This window comes from Ischnura elegans, chromosome 10, assembly GCF_921293095.1.
Source record: "Ischnura elegans chromosome 10, ioIscEleg1.1, whole genome shotgun sequence".
NCBI lineage: Eukaryota > Metazoa > Arthropoda > Insecta > Odonata > Coenagrionidae > Ischnura > Ischnura elegans.
The window spans coordinates 75423151-75440145 of NC_060255.1; the positions used below are offsets into that span (position 1 = coordinate 75423151).

A 16995-nucleotide genomic window follows, 5' to 3' on the forward strand; every position below is an offset into this window, starting at 1 on the left:
TTTTTCACAATTAGAAAATTTATTACGACCTAGGTTTTGATGCTTCTTAATCTTCAAGGTGAAAAAATGACCTCACATTTTTGTACTTACCTTGAAAGTGATGAAGTAATATGATGGAGATCTTGGAATTCCAAGTATTAATTTCAAATTAATATTTGATATCTGAACACTATAGTGCATGCTTGCAGAAGCACGTCTCAGTGAAGATACCATGAAATATAAGGAGTTTGTCAATGAGAGAGGAACGTATAATGCCAAGATACATATGTTCGAATTTCAGGTACCTATCGCCCTGAGTTGCGAGGAATTATATTATTATGGAGTTGATTGCCATTTCACATTGAAAAACTCATAATTTGTTTAGACCTTGGTCGAATAATAATGAAATTCTGTAGTCCATACAAGTTTTTTATGTTATTTGTTACACGGTTTCACAAAATATCCCCATCTCCTCTTGCATTGAAATTAACATATTTAACGGCCACAATTTTCTGAATCCTAATAATAATACGTATACGTTTTAGTGGAAATTAGCTAGTCATTTTTGTGATTATGATTAGTTCTGACTCGGTTTCTGGAAGCATGTGAAATCAATTATGGCGCAAGTGAAAAATTCTGGCAAAATATATCATTGTTTGCTTGCAATAGTTTAGCTCAAGGATTGCTCAAAACTCCCCCATAGAGCTAAACTGCCATAAATATTATGGTCCCTTACTGTAAACGGACAAAGCGACGCCTTAAATCTTTTTGCAGTCTGTCTCCCTGATCTTATCGCTTTAATCGTTTCTACCATAATAATTAGACTCTCACACAATATCTTGAACATTAAGCCTCTTTCACACTATTCGAGATGTCATGAACAAGGAACGTTGAACTAGTCGTCTTGAACGCTAAATGAAGATTCAAGACCATTCGAGACGGTCTTTCAAGAGTGATTGTTCAACACACAATGAATCGAGTTGAACGTTCTTTCAGACTGTTCCAGAAAGCTTGAATTGACTTGAATACCGATAGTCAACATGATCGACAAAGGAAAAACGTATAGCGTTCTATTCTCTGATAAAGCGCGTAGAAACCGGTACTCACAACAACGTTTTGATACCATCATTTGATACATCATTGCAATTATTAAATCTGGTTTTACGTCCGACGATGGATAATGACAACGCAAATATAGCAAGAGTGGCATTTTGCGTAGGAGTGGTGGCAGCAGTACTGCAAGGTCGGAGGAGAAATCGTCGAAGGCTTTGGTCAAGAGAATGGCTTAGCCGGAGAAATGCCGCTGGTAGCATGAGCTTGCTCTACCGGGAATTGGAAACGGAGGATCCGGAATCTTTCACCAACTTCCTCCGGATGGATAACAACAATTTTAGAGAGTTACTGGAGTTGGTGTCTCCTCTCATATCTAAAAGAGACACAATTTTACGGGAATGTATCTCGGCAAAACATAGGTTGGCGGTGAATCTGAGATTTTTAGCCACTGGGGAGTCTTACAAAAGTCTACAGTACTCCACGAGGATTGCTCACAATACTATTTCTCTCTTTGTACCTCAAGTGTGCAGAGCTATTTATGAAGTTCTGAAAGAGACTTTTTTGAAGGTAAGTTGTTTGAAACGAGCTAATTAGATAAAATTTGTACAATATACTCCATTTAGTATGAACATGCGTATAGCATTCCTCAATTTGAATTTTTAATGTATTATCTTTCATTTCAGATGCCGAGAAGTGTTGAAGAATGGGAGGAAATAGCAAGGGAATTTCAGGAAAAATGGAATTTTCCCAATTGCATTGGTGCTCTTGATGGGAAGCATATACATTTTAGATCCTCAAGAGCATACGGGTCTTTCTATTTCAATTAAAAAGGCTCACACAGTATTGTGCTGTAAGCATTAGTAGATGCCAGATATAAATTTTTATACATCGATGTCGGGGTGAATGGTAGAGTGAGTGATGGCGGTGTTTTTCGTGAGAGCACCCTTGCTGAGGCATTGCGCCAAAATTCTTTGCATATACCCCCGAACATAGCTTTGCCTGGTCGTGTACTCGGTGTTCCTCATGTGATTGTGGCAGATGATGCTTTTCCTCTGCAACATAACATCATTAAACCATATCCAGATAGGGGACTGAGTTTGCAGAAGACAAATATTAATTATCGCCTTAGCCGGGCAAGGCGGATGTCAAAGAATGCTTTCGGTATTTTAGCGAACCGCTTCAGAATATTATTAAACTGTATCAATCTCTCTGTTGAAAAAGTGGAAATTGTGACACTAGCCTGTATAGTACTACACAACTTTTTGAGATCAAAGAAGGATGCTAATTACTTGCCTCAAGGTCTGGTAGATAGAGTGATGAGTGATGGAAGGGTAATGCCTGGAACGTGGAGGGAGGGTCCAATACTTGACGGTCAATTGGTAAGACAGGGCGGAAAAAGGCACGGTAACGATGCGAGAGCTATTAGGGATGAATTTTACCAATATTTTGCGACTGATGGAATAGTACCATTGGGAAATGGCATATAGGTTGTGGTAGTGCTAATGAATTCCTCTATTTCATTCCTTCTTTTGCTGTTGGTGATTTCTGGTCGTAAAGATTGTAATATTTCTGCAGTTCTATGAAAAATTATTCCACTTTTCATTTGTGTTATTCGCTTAATTGATGACTCACAGTCTTCTTGCGCTATAAAGTTTTTTATATTTGAATCAAATCAAGCCTTTTTTGTACGATTGTGGTCTACTATGCCATAAAATGAACCAATATTAAAAAATCTATGATGATGGTTTATCTAGCTATGGTTTATACATAGGAAATTGCTGGAATGAATCGTGTTAAGAAGGAGAACACTCATTTGCGTCCTTGCATCGCATGGAAATAGGAGGAATATTGGCTCAAATGCTATAAGTTAAGACTCAGAAACCAAAGTTTATTCCAGAACTTTTTCAAATTAAGTTATTTTGCAACGTTGTCAGAAATTGAATAATAATAATAATAATTGAACAACTAATATAGCTTACGTACTACCTGATGTTCTACGATTACTTGGTATGATAGTAGAAACAAATTCTTAAATCATGCAATATACTCAAGATTTTTTAACTAATGGTCATTGAGGGTTGAAGAATTTACCAAACAACAGTGATTCCACCAAGCAAATTATATAATAAACAATTATTTTACAATCAAATTCAATGTAACAAAATGTAAATTAAAATTATACAATAAAAAACAGACAAAAATAGTTAACTTTCATTCTCATCATCTTTAGCTTTCATTAGTAGGTACATCAAAAATTTTCTGCATTGCAGCTTTCTGTTTTTTTTTGTCACTAATCTCGGCAATTTCTTGCCCTACAAATTGGCCGAAATTTTCAAATTTTGTGTTTCTCCGCTGTGTCCCTTGCTCAAGGGCTGACGAAGCCTTTGAGAGGAAGGTACTTAGATCTGCTTCCTCAGTCCTTCCCCTTTTGGGGGTCGGTACTCCTCTTGATGAACCACTTCTTGAGGCGATGTTGCAGTGGTCAGCGCTGGCAGAGGTGGACTCTTCACTGAGTAAGGGGACTGGGATGGCGCCAATTTCATGTTGCTCTTCTGCCGTGACATCTACTAACTCTCCGGATTGTATTTCAATGGGCGTTTCCTACAGACAAATAAATTAATGTAATGTTCAGAAGTGCAAATAAGTCCCTCCGTGAATTCAAGTGTAGCTAAAACATAAATATCGAAGAAGTAACTGCATTGAAGTGGGCACACAACGTAAGATCACAAATTTCCGTAAACAGTAAACCAAAATAGATGCTCAACAATGGTAAATAACGGGGTCAATGGACGATCTCAAACAATAGACTCGTTCCAAACATGCCCCTTGAATTTGACTTTTCATGTTATTACTTCATGCCAGAAGCAAACCATGCACATTCCAGCAAAACAAATTATACCTAATAAAGACGTATTGATTTGTAAGCGTCATTGGCATACCTTGTTAAGCTCCACGGGATCCAAGTTTGATACGCTCTTCCTGGGTGCCGTATGCCTTTCAAGGAAACAAATGGTTGTAGCACCACAATTTTGGCCTTACAACCTCATCCACTCCTGCTCCACTCTTCTTCGACCTGATTAATTTGTTTTTTTCAGCCATATATTGTGTGCGGAGGCCATTTATCCTCGTTTTCACGTCCTCCGATGTGGTACCAGGTCGAAACTGTTGGGAGTATCGAGTACACATATATTTTAAAAGACCATATCGGCGATAACTACAAAATAATTCTTTGTAGGATTAATTGAAACCTCGTATTACAAAAAACTCAATATAAAGGCCACTACGGGACCACCACTTATCTAAGTAAAAACATATCCAACAGCATTTGAACGAAACAAGCCCTAGCTCCAGAAATGTATATTTGTGAATGAAATTATAATTTTAAGGAAATAAACGTACAAAATATTAACACGAAAATTATCGAAGCATTCCGATATCACATATAATATATACGTAATATATATTTATATAAATATTGCATTAGTTAATATCTTCACGAGGTAGGTATAAAGGTCAAGGTTAACCAAAACAATTATAATTATAATTTTACTTACAGGCAACAAATTAGTGGCTATGTCTTGCAGCGCCGAACTTCTCTTCTGCTCCAAGTGGTAATCCGGGGAGCTTACTTCGTACAAACACCTTTTTTCCTCGTAAAAACTAATGAGGGCTTCCACAGCGTTCCTCTCCCAAACGGCCATGATGTCAATAGTCATCTCCAAGGTCGCGTTGGCAAGGCTCGGAAAGCTAGGGATCGTTCACTGATTGGTCAAAACGCTTCAATACCATTCGAGATTCAATAGAAATTAGAACCGTTCAAGACAAGACGAATTTGATGGAAACGAAGTGATTCAAGAGCATTCAAGACGAAATGTCCGCAGTCATGACGATTGACATGACGTCATATAGATTCGATAAAGATTGTTCAACGAGTCTCGAACGTAATTTGACGAGAATTTGACAGTGTGAAACCCCCTTTAGGCATTAAGGATTTTACTTGAAATTCCTCAAAATATTTTATCTAAAGTTTTTTCTTACTCTTTACTTGAGTTTTAATCCTCCTTGCTCATTATATTATGCTCCTATGGCGTAAGAAGTTTGTTTTCAGACAAACGTCCATTTTCACGCGCAGTGTATGTCAACGATATTTTTTACGGTTTCGCAGTGGACTACATTCACAGCCTCCTGGGTGTGTCAAAGCCCTATTCCCCCCAGAATACGTCCCTCTTCGATGGGATGTCCGAAGGGGATATTTCCCCCGGGGCAATCGACTTCCACGCGGCTTGAGTATGTCGATGGCTTGGGTTAAAAGTGCAGCAAACAGTTTGACCTCCAAACTGGGAGTGTGATAAAGATATACGAATATATCCTATTGCTCATAAATTATTAACCGAGTACTACACTTGTTTCGATTGTTGTACCATGATCCTCAGGTACTTATAGAAAGTAATATACTGTATAGTACTATTAGTTTCCATTAGTACCTGTGGATGATTCTATAACATTCGAAACAAGTGTAGTACCCACTCGGTTAATAAATTGTGGGAAATGCGATATCTTCTCTTATCATCATCAGTAGCTATGTTCCACGACATCTCTCTTAAGAAAGTTGGCTTTATTCCAAACATGTAATATGTTAGTGAGCCGATGGAGATTCACTGAGTAGACAAGTCTTCACTACTAGAGTCTGTAAATGGGTGGGGCTCCTTCATCATCATCAGCAATCCTAAGCTTGATTTGACGCAGCTCTCTACTCAATATTTTTTCATGGCAAAGTTCACCTTCGGTGTATATATACATTGAACAATGCTCGCAGCGAGACGATGAATTTAGAGTGATCAATATATTGTCAAAAATTGCAATAGAATGCATTCACTCAAGGGGAAAAGTTTTGCAGCTTTATTTTATATTTAATATCATATTAGCACAAATATAAATCTCAGTTAAAAACCCATAATTATAGCTTATTTCCCGCTGAAATGCGGCTCAATCTACCTGTTGGCGACGTCAGTGGCGAGTTTTGCATTCCTATTTGCATTCGCGGTTGGTGACAATACACTTTAGTGGTTAACTGGAGACTTCTCTCTCGTAATATAATAGTGAAATTTGTATTCAACCCGCGATGAGAGAAGCGAGAAGAAATTATCAGCAGAATAGCCCAGGTGGAGAGAGAATTCTACCAAAAGAAAGATCTACTTACAGCGGAAGTTTAAACATAGAAGTAAGGAAACGGCTTATCAAAACTTTTATTGGAGTATGCTTCTCTATAGAAGTGAGGCATGGACAATGAGGGTAGCGGAGAAATCAAGAGAGGAAATGTGGTGCTATAGATGATGATCAAATGGATCGACCGAGTTAGTTATGAGGAAGTCGTAAGAAGAGTAGGAGAAGATAAGCCTCATAGAAACATCGATATGAAGACGGAACAATCATACTTATAGGCCATATCTTGAGACATGGTGGCCTGATAAAGACAATCGTCGAGGTATAAGTGGATGGCAAGAAAGGAAAAGCTAGACCTCAGATAAAATACATAGAACAAGGTTGAGAAAGAGAAGAAATATGCAGGAGTGAAAAGATTAGCCGACGGGAGAATTGAGTGAAGAGCAGCGTCCGACCAATCTGAGGTTTTGACCAATTTTTGACTAGTCATGATTACGAGTTGTCAATGGGCTTTCGTTGGCTGGTTGAGCAATTGATTGGGTTGCTCGTCTTGTGTCACGGGGCATTTTATTGGTCTAATGGTGAGTTGAAGTGAAGTGGGGAGTGATAGAAATAATAGGGCGGAGCGGCACACCTTCTGTAAGCGTTTGCCCATACGAGGAGGCGTGGGGATTGAGTCACAGTCGCTGTTGAGGGAGTGTGGGGAAAGCATGCAGTACGCGTGAACTGTGCGAGGGGCGTGTATGGTTATATGATAATTTAGGCGTGTATCTCTGAGTGTTGCACTTTGTTATCTTTCTTGATTACCGTTGGTTTGTTCTGCCGACTGTTTGATTGTGATATACCCATGGAAATTTTAGCGTGCTGGAGTACTTCCAAGGACGGTGCAAAACGCAATTTGCGTGAAGGCATTATTGACAGAAGTGAGTGCCATTAGGATCTTTTATTGAGCTGTTTGATTCTTTGCCCAATCGTTGGCTATGTAAATCTCTTCGTGGTTGATGTGATCTTTGTTCAGCTAGCGTGTTATACATAGATTTAGCAAAGCAAATTTTATGAATTTTATCCTCGATGTTTTTTTACAATCGAAGTCTGGTTCTATCTGCCTTCACTTTTCCTGCAATTTAATTTTAACTACCGTTGAAAAGTACTTTTTTTAGCGACATCGCTGGAATTTCGTGGGGTTGGAGGACTTCAAATACCAGTAGTATTCTCTTTTTGTTGTACCCGCGTTTTTTACCCCAAATTTAGGATTTCTGGGCAACGCAGTGTCGTCTCTACTTTTGGAGACCCCATCAGGGCATTGATGCATCTCTAACGTGTCGATCTTATTTAGGTACCGCCAAGGTGGTGTGGGGCTTTCTCGAAATTACTGGGAGTCCCGATGAGCTAATCCTCTGCCCTTGGTCAGTGATGAAATTGTTTTTATGCCTTCTTATTTCGAGGGCCTCCCTTGGAGGAGGGGTACGTTTTGCGCCGTCTCCAAAGACAGCGTAAGACGTTACTTATGTGAAGGCAGTTCTTCGTGATTTTAACCGCTTGTTATATCATATAAGAGGGTATTCCATTCTTAGTATCTTCTTACTCTAGCAATTAAAACTAGAACTACCGATGGAGTCATTTTGACTCCTCGCGATATTTATTTCTCTGCCCTGGCTAAAATTTTCCGATTTCTGACCTGAAACTCCTTGACTTTTATTCATTTTTGGCACAAAATAAGGCTTTGCGATTAAATTAGTTCTAGAAAATAAAATAGGACTCGTTTTTCAAAAAAACCGCGAAGAGTTAAAATGACTCCATCGGTAGTTATAGTGTTAAGTCGAGGACTAGGTGAATGAGTGGTTGTTTACATGTTATATTGCCTCCGATATGATTTTAAGCACCACTTTGAATGGTAGGTAATTTGTGAATTTTCTCCTCGACTTAGCTTCATTGACATTCTCATAGTAGCGCTCTTTGCAAAATGGACATTTTTATGATTTATCTGTCGCGTGAGTTGATCCAAGATTTCTCTTTTTTTTAAGATTTTCGTACTTATTCTACTGTACATAAAAACCTTAGAAGTAGCTCAATTAACTTCACCCGCAGTGTAACACACGTGCGAGTGATTCCGTACAAATTTATTTTGTTTCATACAGTGCTTTGAAAGGCTTAGATTTTGTTTCTCGCGCAATCCTCCTTGAGTTTCCGGTGACTGTAGTAGGTCGGTCGGATAGATTGGACAGTCGAGTGAGGCGTCCGAATGTGAGTGCGTGGCCAGAAAATACTTTTTTTTTCATCGTGGAGTGCCTGATTGACGCCCAGCTAATGGCGGATTATCGAGTGCTTCCCGCCCGCCCGCCGTTCGTGGCATTTCAGTTCCGGCCCACGCATCTCCAACCGGCGCGCCAGCGGCGACGGAGGATTTTCTGTGCGACCTCGTCCAATCATTGCTTTGGATTGCTATTCCGTCGAGGGGGACGTCGAGACAATGCCTTTACGTTGACCGCTGGGCTGTCCCAAATGGACGTCCTCGGTCTTCCGCCTTTTCCCGTCCGAATTCGAGGCGTCGGAACTCTTTCTGTTTCTCTGTTTGCAAGTCACGCCACGTGGAGGCCTAAAATCGAAAAAAATAAATCAGTACACACTGCAGTGAGTGAAATACTGTCCATTATCTCTTGTATAGACATTTTTTTAAATCGTTATTATTAATATTATTATTTTTGTTATGCATTGCTGCAAGTAGGCTATTGCCTAGTGGCAGCATTAGATGTACTTGAATAACAAATGTGTACATACCAAGTTTCTATCTATCTAATACAAAGTTTAGAAACAGAATAGATATCTATGGTAAAAATAATACACTAATTCTAATCTCATACAACTAAGAATTTAACATTGTCCCAATAAACCAATTTCAAACAATCCATTAAATCCATTAATTCTAATATAATCAACTAAAAAATGAACATTGACCCACTTTCACACTCTCCCTTTTAAACCACTGTGTAATTAATCAATATGTGGTGCACAATTCTTCCTAAAAAATTTCGCATTTTCAGGGAAGATCTTAAAAATTATTTCAGGTAGGTCATTCCACTCCTTTATTCCTCTATGTAGGAAGGATTTTCTCAAAATGTCTGTTTTCTGTTTTTTTAACGTAATTTTAAATTTATGATCTTTTCTTCCTATGTAGCAGGGTGAGTCCAGCTTCTTTCCAACCTTGCTTTTTTATTGCGAGTAGTATGCTGAACTAAGATCATTATATCAAACTGTGTATATTTACATTTTATTTTTGATTTCTGCTGGCTATAAATAATTTATTTGTATGAAGGTGGCGTATTCTTTGGCATGTCAGCTGTAAATATAATTTATGGAAATATTTATCTTTGAATGTGTACCAGAAAAACGTTTTTACTTGCCTTATCTCCCGTAACTCATAACTCTCTCTATTTATTTCAGGTAAGGGCAACCAAACCTAGCTGTACCAGTCCTTCAGAGTAAGGTTAGCGCAAAATCACACATTGGTCTTTTGGAGTATTCAATGTCAAGCTTAAAGTTTATCTAACATAAAGATATATGCGATGTATTTATGGTGCGTTCCAGTGTTAGTTCTGTATTCGCTATTACGTAATTCTTCCTGGAAACCCAATAAGGATGATATTTTTAATGAATAGGAGCACTAAAGTAAAAATATTTATACTATTCATGTCACGCAATAACAATTTTTGTGAGATGGCGATGAAATTTGTGAGCTAGCTATAATCATTGAGTTGGGAAACAGTATTCTAGTTAAGAAGATCTGGTAATTTTTTATATTTTAAGTATGAATTATATTATTTTTATCCGAAATCTGACTGTCAAAGTCAAGTTTAAGCATGGATTAACAAGGAGAACTAAGGACAGCGAAAGCATTTATTAATGATAAATCCATATAATGGGAAATGTTTTTCCACATTCAACTGTATATTCATTGAAAAGAGTCTATCAAGGAATTCTTGACGTCAGTTATCGTGCATATTAAACAGTTTTTGAGTTCCGCTGTCAATTTAACGAAAAAAAAACATTATATCAAAAGGGGATGAGCCTGTCACAAGTCTTAATTTTATTCAATAGGTTAGGAGCGAATTAGTCTACATCTTGCTCTGAGTGATTCCACGCTCTTTTTTTTTACTGTTTTCATTATTTATTGGTCGACTCGGTCCCACGGCGGTGTAGTGATGCGGAATTATTGTTGCGTTGCCTCTGCTAGTGCATATCATGGGTACGCACTCACTCAGTGAGCAAATAGGCAGACAAAAGGTGAGCGAGCATTTCTACGGCGGGCATTACAGTCCTCGAGAGATGGGCCGATAAACATTTACTACTCGCTCCCCGCGGCTAGATTCTGTATCCACGTGCTCCAGTGGTCAAGCCCACACCCAAGGATGGGAGTAACCTCATTCAAATTAACGCATATAATGGAAAATTTAGTAGAAATTCCAGTCTATCATGAAGTCATCGTCAACTTCATGTATGGATATCTGGTTTGGTGTGGTGGCTAGAGTGTTGGCTATCAACTCAGGGGATCCGGGTTCATTTAAATTATTTTTATTTTATGATTCGAATTATAGTTGTGATTTTGTAATCCCGCTGCATTGAACTAATGTAGGACCAGTTTTTGAGTCCCGCTGTCAATTTAACGAAAAAAAAACGTTACATCAAAAGAGGATGAGCCTGTTCAAATCATGGTTCAAATCCAGGAAAATTTCTCCCCGATCCCTGCTTGGGTGCTGAAAGGAGGGAAATTGAGGTACAGCACCCCGTCCGTCGGATAGGACGTTAAGCCTTGGTCACCTGGCGCCTTTTGTCACGAGCAGATTTATATCGACGCCGGGTTTCTCTCCACTCAACCCACCCTACCCATTCTTCATGGCGCAGATGTCATTAGCTGTCGGTCTTCTCCTCCAAATTTGAAACCAAGAAGAATTGCTTGCTAGGTATTGTTTAAAAAATGCCTTTAAGCATTCAAATAAGTATTGATCAGTGGAATGATGATGTCGTCGTGACATTAAGGGAGGAATAAAAGTAACTGGTTGGTTGGCCGATATTTATTATATATTATACGTACATTTGAATACGGTAATCTGAGCACGGCGGAAGTAGCGAGGAATGGAGGAGTCGCGGGTCTTGCGAGGGCGCAAACCGGCGTTGGAGGGAAGGAGTCGCGGGTCTTGCGAGGGTGCAGACCAGCAAGGTATAGGTCAAGGAGAGGACTCCCCCTTCATTCGAATTTCTGGTATTTATAAGGAATACGGAGGTCCAAAGGGCGAATTGCTACCATAGAGGGGATGCGAAAGGGAGGGATGAGAGCGCTGGTGGACGAGATGATCTCTCTCTAAACACCCCTCGAGACAATGATACTGCTTGAATTTTTGAACCGAAATTTGAACTACTTGAAATGAAAATTCAGTGGTGTTATCAATATGACTTTCAGCTGTTAAAGTTATATAGTGGTTTTGGGCTTATCATATGAGTTCGCAATGTAGTTTAAATTTAGGATATAAACAAATAAAAGCCAATAATTGACCAGCGAGATACGCATTATAGCCCTTCATACTTCATTTCGGGTATTTGAGGATGTAGGGTTCTTTAATTGGATATTAGGGATGAAATGGGAGATTTTTAATTAATGTTATCGGATAAAAGTATTTGAAGTACAATGGATTTAAAAATATTCTATGGTAAAAAAAATACAGGAAGTTCTCCATCATTTTTGACGAGAAAACTTATTCTTTGCGTTATACGTTCTCGTTGACAGAAATTATCGCTTAGAGTTTCACTTTCTCGGGCCAAGATAAAAACTTCTTTTGGAACGGGTTCTGTGTTTCCTTACAGAAAGGGCGTATCACGAGGAAAATGACGGTTTGCATCATGGTGTTGGTTAAAGTTTCGACCGATTTTTCTGAAATGTATTTTTTTTCTCGCTCGTGTTGAAGAGATAGGGCGGGTCAAGTTGGCTCGTTTTCCCTAGCTCATTAGCCATAGAGGGATGCTTCTATCTGAGGATAAGCGTGCCGATGGTGAATTCATAAAATTAGTACCTGAAGACCTCCCAGGTTATGTCATTTCAACTCAAGCATCCTTCATATTACTCGAGATGTCTTGAACAAGGAGAGCTAAACAAGTCGTTTTGAACGCTGAAATGATATTCAAGATCATTGTAGACGTCCGGTATTATAGCTGCTAAGTTACACTTCTTGGTATAGTTCCAGCATACGCCGCCAACTGCCTAGCATTGCTAAAAGCCTTTACGTCAGAAATTTCTGCTAGAATAGCTATTGCTGATCCATCTCTTATGCCTGGAATAGCCAGCAAGAGTTGAAAGTTTTCCAATAATTATTTGTGTTGTTTTAGTAGTTCCTAGTTGGAATTTGATCTATGTTTAGCGCAAGTTAATCCCAAGCGTGTGCGAATTCTTCAGGATACTTCTAGATATATCTCTGAAGCTTGAAGGAATATACCGCCACGTTTCAAGTCATGCTACTGGAATCGTGATATGTGATCAAAAATTAGATTTTTTTCCTATTTACTGCGACCCAAATTCAGCTTTGCCAATTACGCAGTACAGCATGAAATATTCGGAAAATGCAGGACTAATAAATTTCGACTTTCAAGGACTGTCTTCCTTTCTTAATTCATTAATAAAGTTAAAGATTCTAAAATGAATTCATGATACTGTTGTGTGCTTTGAGTATGCGTATCTTCACTCACTAATAACCCTCTGCCTTTTAGCCTTAGCTAGTACAATTATTACGGGAATTGATTTATTTTTTATTAAAAGAAGTTGTTTTGCTGTGTAATACTTTAGACTTAATCTGACAAGCTAATGAAGTAATACAAATTCCTCTTACTAACCAAACAAATAAGACTCCCGTCAAGCGCTGAAAAGATGCCTACTAAAGGTAAAATTATAGCATTATAGCTGCAAAGAATTCTCGAATGGATATGACGTCATGTCGATCGCCATGACTGTGAACATTTTGTATTGAATGCTAACGCATCCCTTCGTTTCCATAAAATTCGCTTAGTCTATAATGGGTCTTATTTTTATTGAATCTCGAATGGTATTGAAGCGTTTCGTCCAATCGGTAGTGATACGTGAAAATCGCATATGAGATACATGCGATACACGTGAATAAATGGGACATATAATATTGTAGCGATAGAATTAACTATCTTATCACTACTTACAGTTTTCTTTACTTCCTTTATTCTTCCTCTTTATCTTTTTCATTACAAACAATTATATAAACTTCCGTGTTCTATCTCTTTCTTCCCCAAACATAAACAACTACCCATTTTTGGTTATTTTCCATGACAACTTTATAAGTGGAGTTAATGAGGGTTTTCTTTTACACCTATATTCTATAAAGTCCCCTAACGACCACTCACTCACTCATTCATTCATTCATTCACTCACTCATACAAATGTTTGGGGTGAACGAGACGAGATACGGCAAAAAGTCTAATGAAGACCCCCTCTAAAATTGTCTGAAACCCCAGGAAAATTATGAAAACACTAAATTTACAATTATTTATCTGTCTATTCATATAAAATTGAGTATGGGGATTAGTTCAAAAAATGGCCACCAAATTCCAATGGCGGCGCGGCAGTCATACAAACGAACAATCATAGCAACATATTTGTTTATCCAATCAAGAGGAGCTAAATTGGGAAAGAAGATAAAGGAATTAAAACGAAAAACTGATAAATATAAGGAAGGAAATAAGGAAAATAATATTTGAAGTGTCTATTTCTTTGCGTCTTCTTTCCGCAAGAACAAACATCTGTTTAAATCAAAGCGCATCCAAATGAAAAGCGGAGAAATATAAGGTAGGAAATTAGTTGTTGTTTTTGGTATATTACATCGAAAGAGTGGTGGTTATGAATTTCAAAGTTAACAAGTGCACTAAATGCCATTTTAGAAATATGATTCGTGCTGTTGACTATAGTTCGTATCTTGTTGGCGATACACGATTGTAGTAGAAAGACTTTTAAACAAATCTTACATTATATAGGTAGGTAAAAATGATTATGTTTTCATTTTTTGTGATGGTGATAACTTTTTATTTTTGTTTACGTTATTTTTTCCGTTAATGTCCTTTTTAATGTACAATGTTATCCGTGAGCTGCAGGAGTGAATAGGCAGTGAATTATACAATATGGAAGATAAGTGCAAATAAAGGTATTTCTTATTCAATAATTAGTCTTGCTAAAATCACGTTTCCTTGAGTGACTAAGTTATTCAACTGTAAAAATTATCGAAATCTTGACATTCACAATGTCTTGTACACCAAAGGCTGTGATCCATTACTCACCAGATTTATGGCGCTTTGCGTTGGATATTAAAGCTGAGATATTTGTGTATCCTGAATTATTAAAACTTTGAATAGAGGTATTTCTGAAGTGAAATCATTCGCGATCTGGATAAATTATATTTCGATAAAATTCGTCATACTAGCCCCAATTCATGCTAAAGCGCATTTTTTCTAGATATTGATATTCAGTCCCTACGTAATTCGCTTACGAAGAGGAACAGCTGTTACATCTTATTCGTGTATCAAGAATTTGGTTAAGTTTTTTGGAAAATAATTAATAAACGTGTTTTTCATTGTAATACGTAAAGTCGTTATGTTATGATATTACGTATGCATTGGGTGTTACAGTGGAACGTGGTCTCAACGTTTTTTGTATTTGAATTGAATAAGTTAGAGAAACTCGTAGAAATTTATTTTACTTTTTTAGCCCCACAGAAAAACGTTTCTCTTTATAAATATTTACATTCATATTGTAGCCTACGTACCATGCGCTCGTTTTACGTGAAAGTGGAAATATTGCTTATACCTAAGCTAGCCAGCTTAAAAGTAAACGATCCTTAAGTAACAAGTAGCAAACAAAAAGTGTAAGACCTCCCACAGTGAGCATAACAGGCCGCAGGCCTTTTTCGGGGGGGCCTAGGGGGGGCAGAGCCCCCCCAGCGAACAAAGCGAGTTTATAACATACACGTCAGATAGAGGCGTGATGACTGGAATTATATGATATTTAAACCACAAATTTGCCGTTTCGATGGCAAAATTCGTAAATTTAGAGCCGAGCCCGCCCCTCGCTACGCCATTGGACGTTAGGCCTTACTGCTTCATACATAGTTGCATGTATTTACATCGGCAGCTACTAGAGAGGTTGAGAGAGATAGACCCTGGTAGATTCTGCGATGCTAAGCAAATATTTCTTGCCATCTGCCGAGAAAAAACTGAGTTTGGTAATTCTGCACTCCACACAGTCTGAAAACCAGTTAGCATCGTGGATGCAGAGAGGTGTTTCAGCCGGTACAATCTAGTTGTGACTGGCAGACGCAACCGGTTGGAGGAAGAAAGTGTTGAAACTTGTTCATTGTTGATTTTCAACTAGTGTAAATGATATTCAGGCTACTTATATCATTTTTAATTATTTACTTTATATCTTATTTCTTTATTTATTATTGTTATACCCCCATAATGATTTAAACTACTCCGAATTCCTTCAAATAAATGTCTTTCATCCCACTTTGTCGTCAACTACTAGTGATACATTATGAAAATAAAGAAAAAATAAATGCTACAAGATTATGTAAACTGTAATTGAAAATGCTATAAAATTAAAATGAAATTGCTATTTTCACGTATCTCTAACTCTAATCAGTGAAGGATTTCTTGCCTTTCCAGCTCTCCCTTGGAGATGGCATAAATATTGACATCGTGGCCGCCCTCATTAAATTTTACGAGGAGCAAAGGTGTTTATATTAAGTGAACTACCGCAAGAAGCAGAAGAGAAGTTCGACACTGCAAATACAAATTTGCTGCCCTAACGTAAAGTTGTTGTTTTAATTCTCTCTTGGTGTCGCTTTTCGTTATGCCTTCGTCAATCATGTTTGCTATCGTAATTAAAGTGAATTCAAGCTTTATGAATAAAAACTTTTGGGCTATGTCGCCGCGTCAATTGTTGGGTGGCCCCAGCGTTACCCGACCGATGCTGGTCGCTGTTTCAAGTTATTTCAAGGGGTTTTCAAGAGAATCCTTTGAAAAAGCGACCGGCATCGGTCGGGAAACGTTGGGGCCACCCAAGAATTGACGCGGCGACAGAGCCAAAATTTTTTTTTTCATAATGACGAGCACCCGTGAAAGTTTTAACGAAGAATTATGAATTCAAGCTTTTTACAATAGTGTGAAAGGCTTTTTCAAGATATGTTGAACAATCAATCTCGAAAGACCGTCTACAAGATCGTTTTAGCGTTCAAGACGACTTGTTCAACGCTCCTTGTTCAAGACATCTCGAGTAATGTGAAAGATGCTTTAGAATAACTGTGCAACGGTGCCCACTGCACGCAGTTTGGATTTCACTCATTCTTCGATCGCTTCCATAGCTGTCATCGTTATCACTGCAATTGCGTGAACCAAGGATGAATTCCTATAGACTGGCAGTGTCCTATGCGGGGCCGGAATCAGATGAAAACAAGCGCTAGGCTATTTCGCCTATGAGGTTATTTGAGCCAAACGCGTTGATCTTAACTAATGCATTTTATATTTGCTTATTAGTCTTATGCGTAGCATTACTCCTTGATTTCGGTTAATTAGTGTTGGCTGTTTTTAGAATAAATATATTTTAATGTTACTATCACTTTGAATGTAGACCTCTTTTCATCTTTAGGCCCCAGGCTGAAGCCCAGTTAGCCGATAGAATAATCCGACCATGGTCCTATACCCCCCAGGCAATGGAGTTGAAGCCTAAAAAGACGAAGCGTA

The 16995-nt window shown here is 38.2% G+C and overlaps 1 protein-coding gene across 1 annotated transcript; it reads left to right on the plus strand.

The window, feature by feature from the left end:
* Positions 1-971: 971 nt before the first annotated feature.
* On the plus strand, positions 972-2077 carry LOC124167271. Its single transcript, XM_046545180.1, has 2 exons — positions 972-1599; positions 1716-2077. Exons 1-2 carry the CDS (start codon positions 1153-1155, stop codon positions 1857-1859), a joined length of 591 nt encoding a protein of 196 aa, XP_046401136.1. The 5' UTR covers positions 972-1152; the 3' UTR covers positions 1860-2077.
* The last annotated feature ends 14918 nt before the right edge of the window (positions 2078-16995 follow it).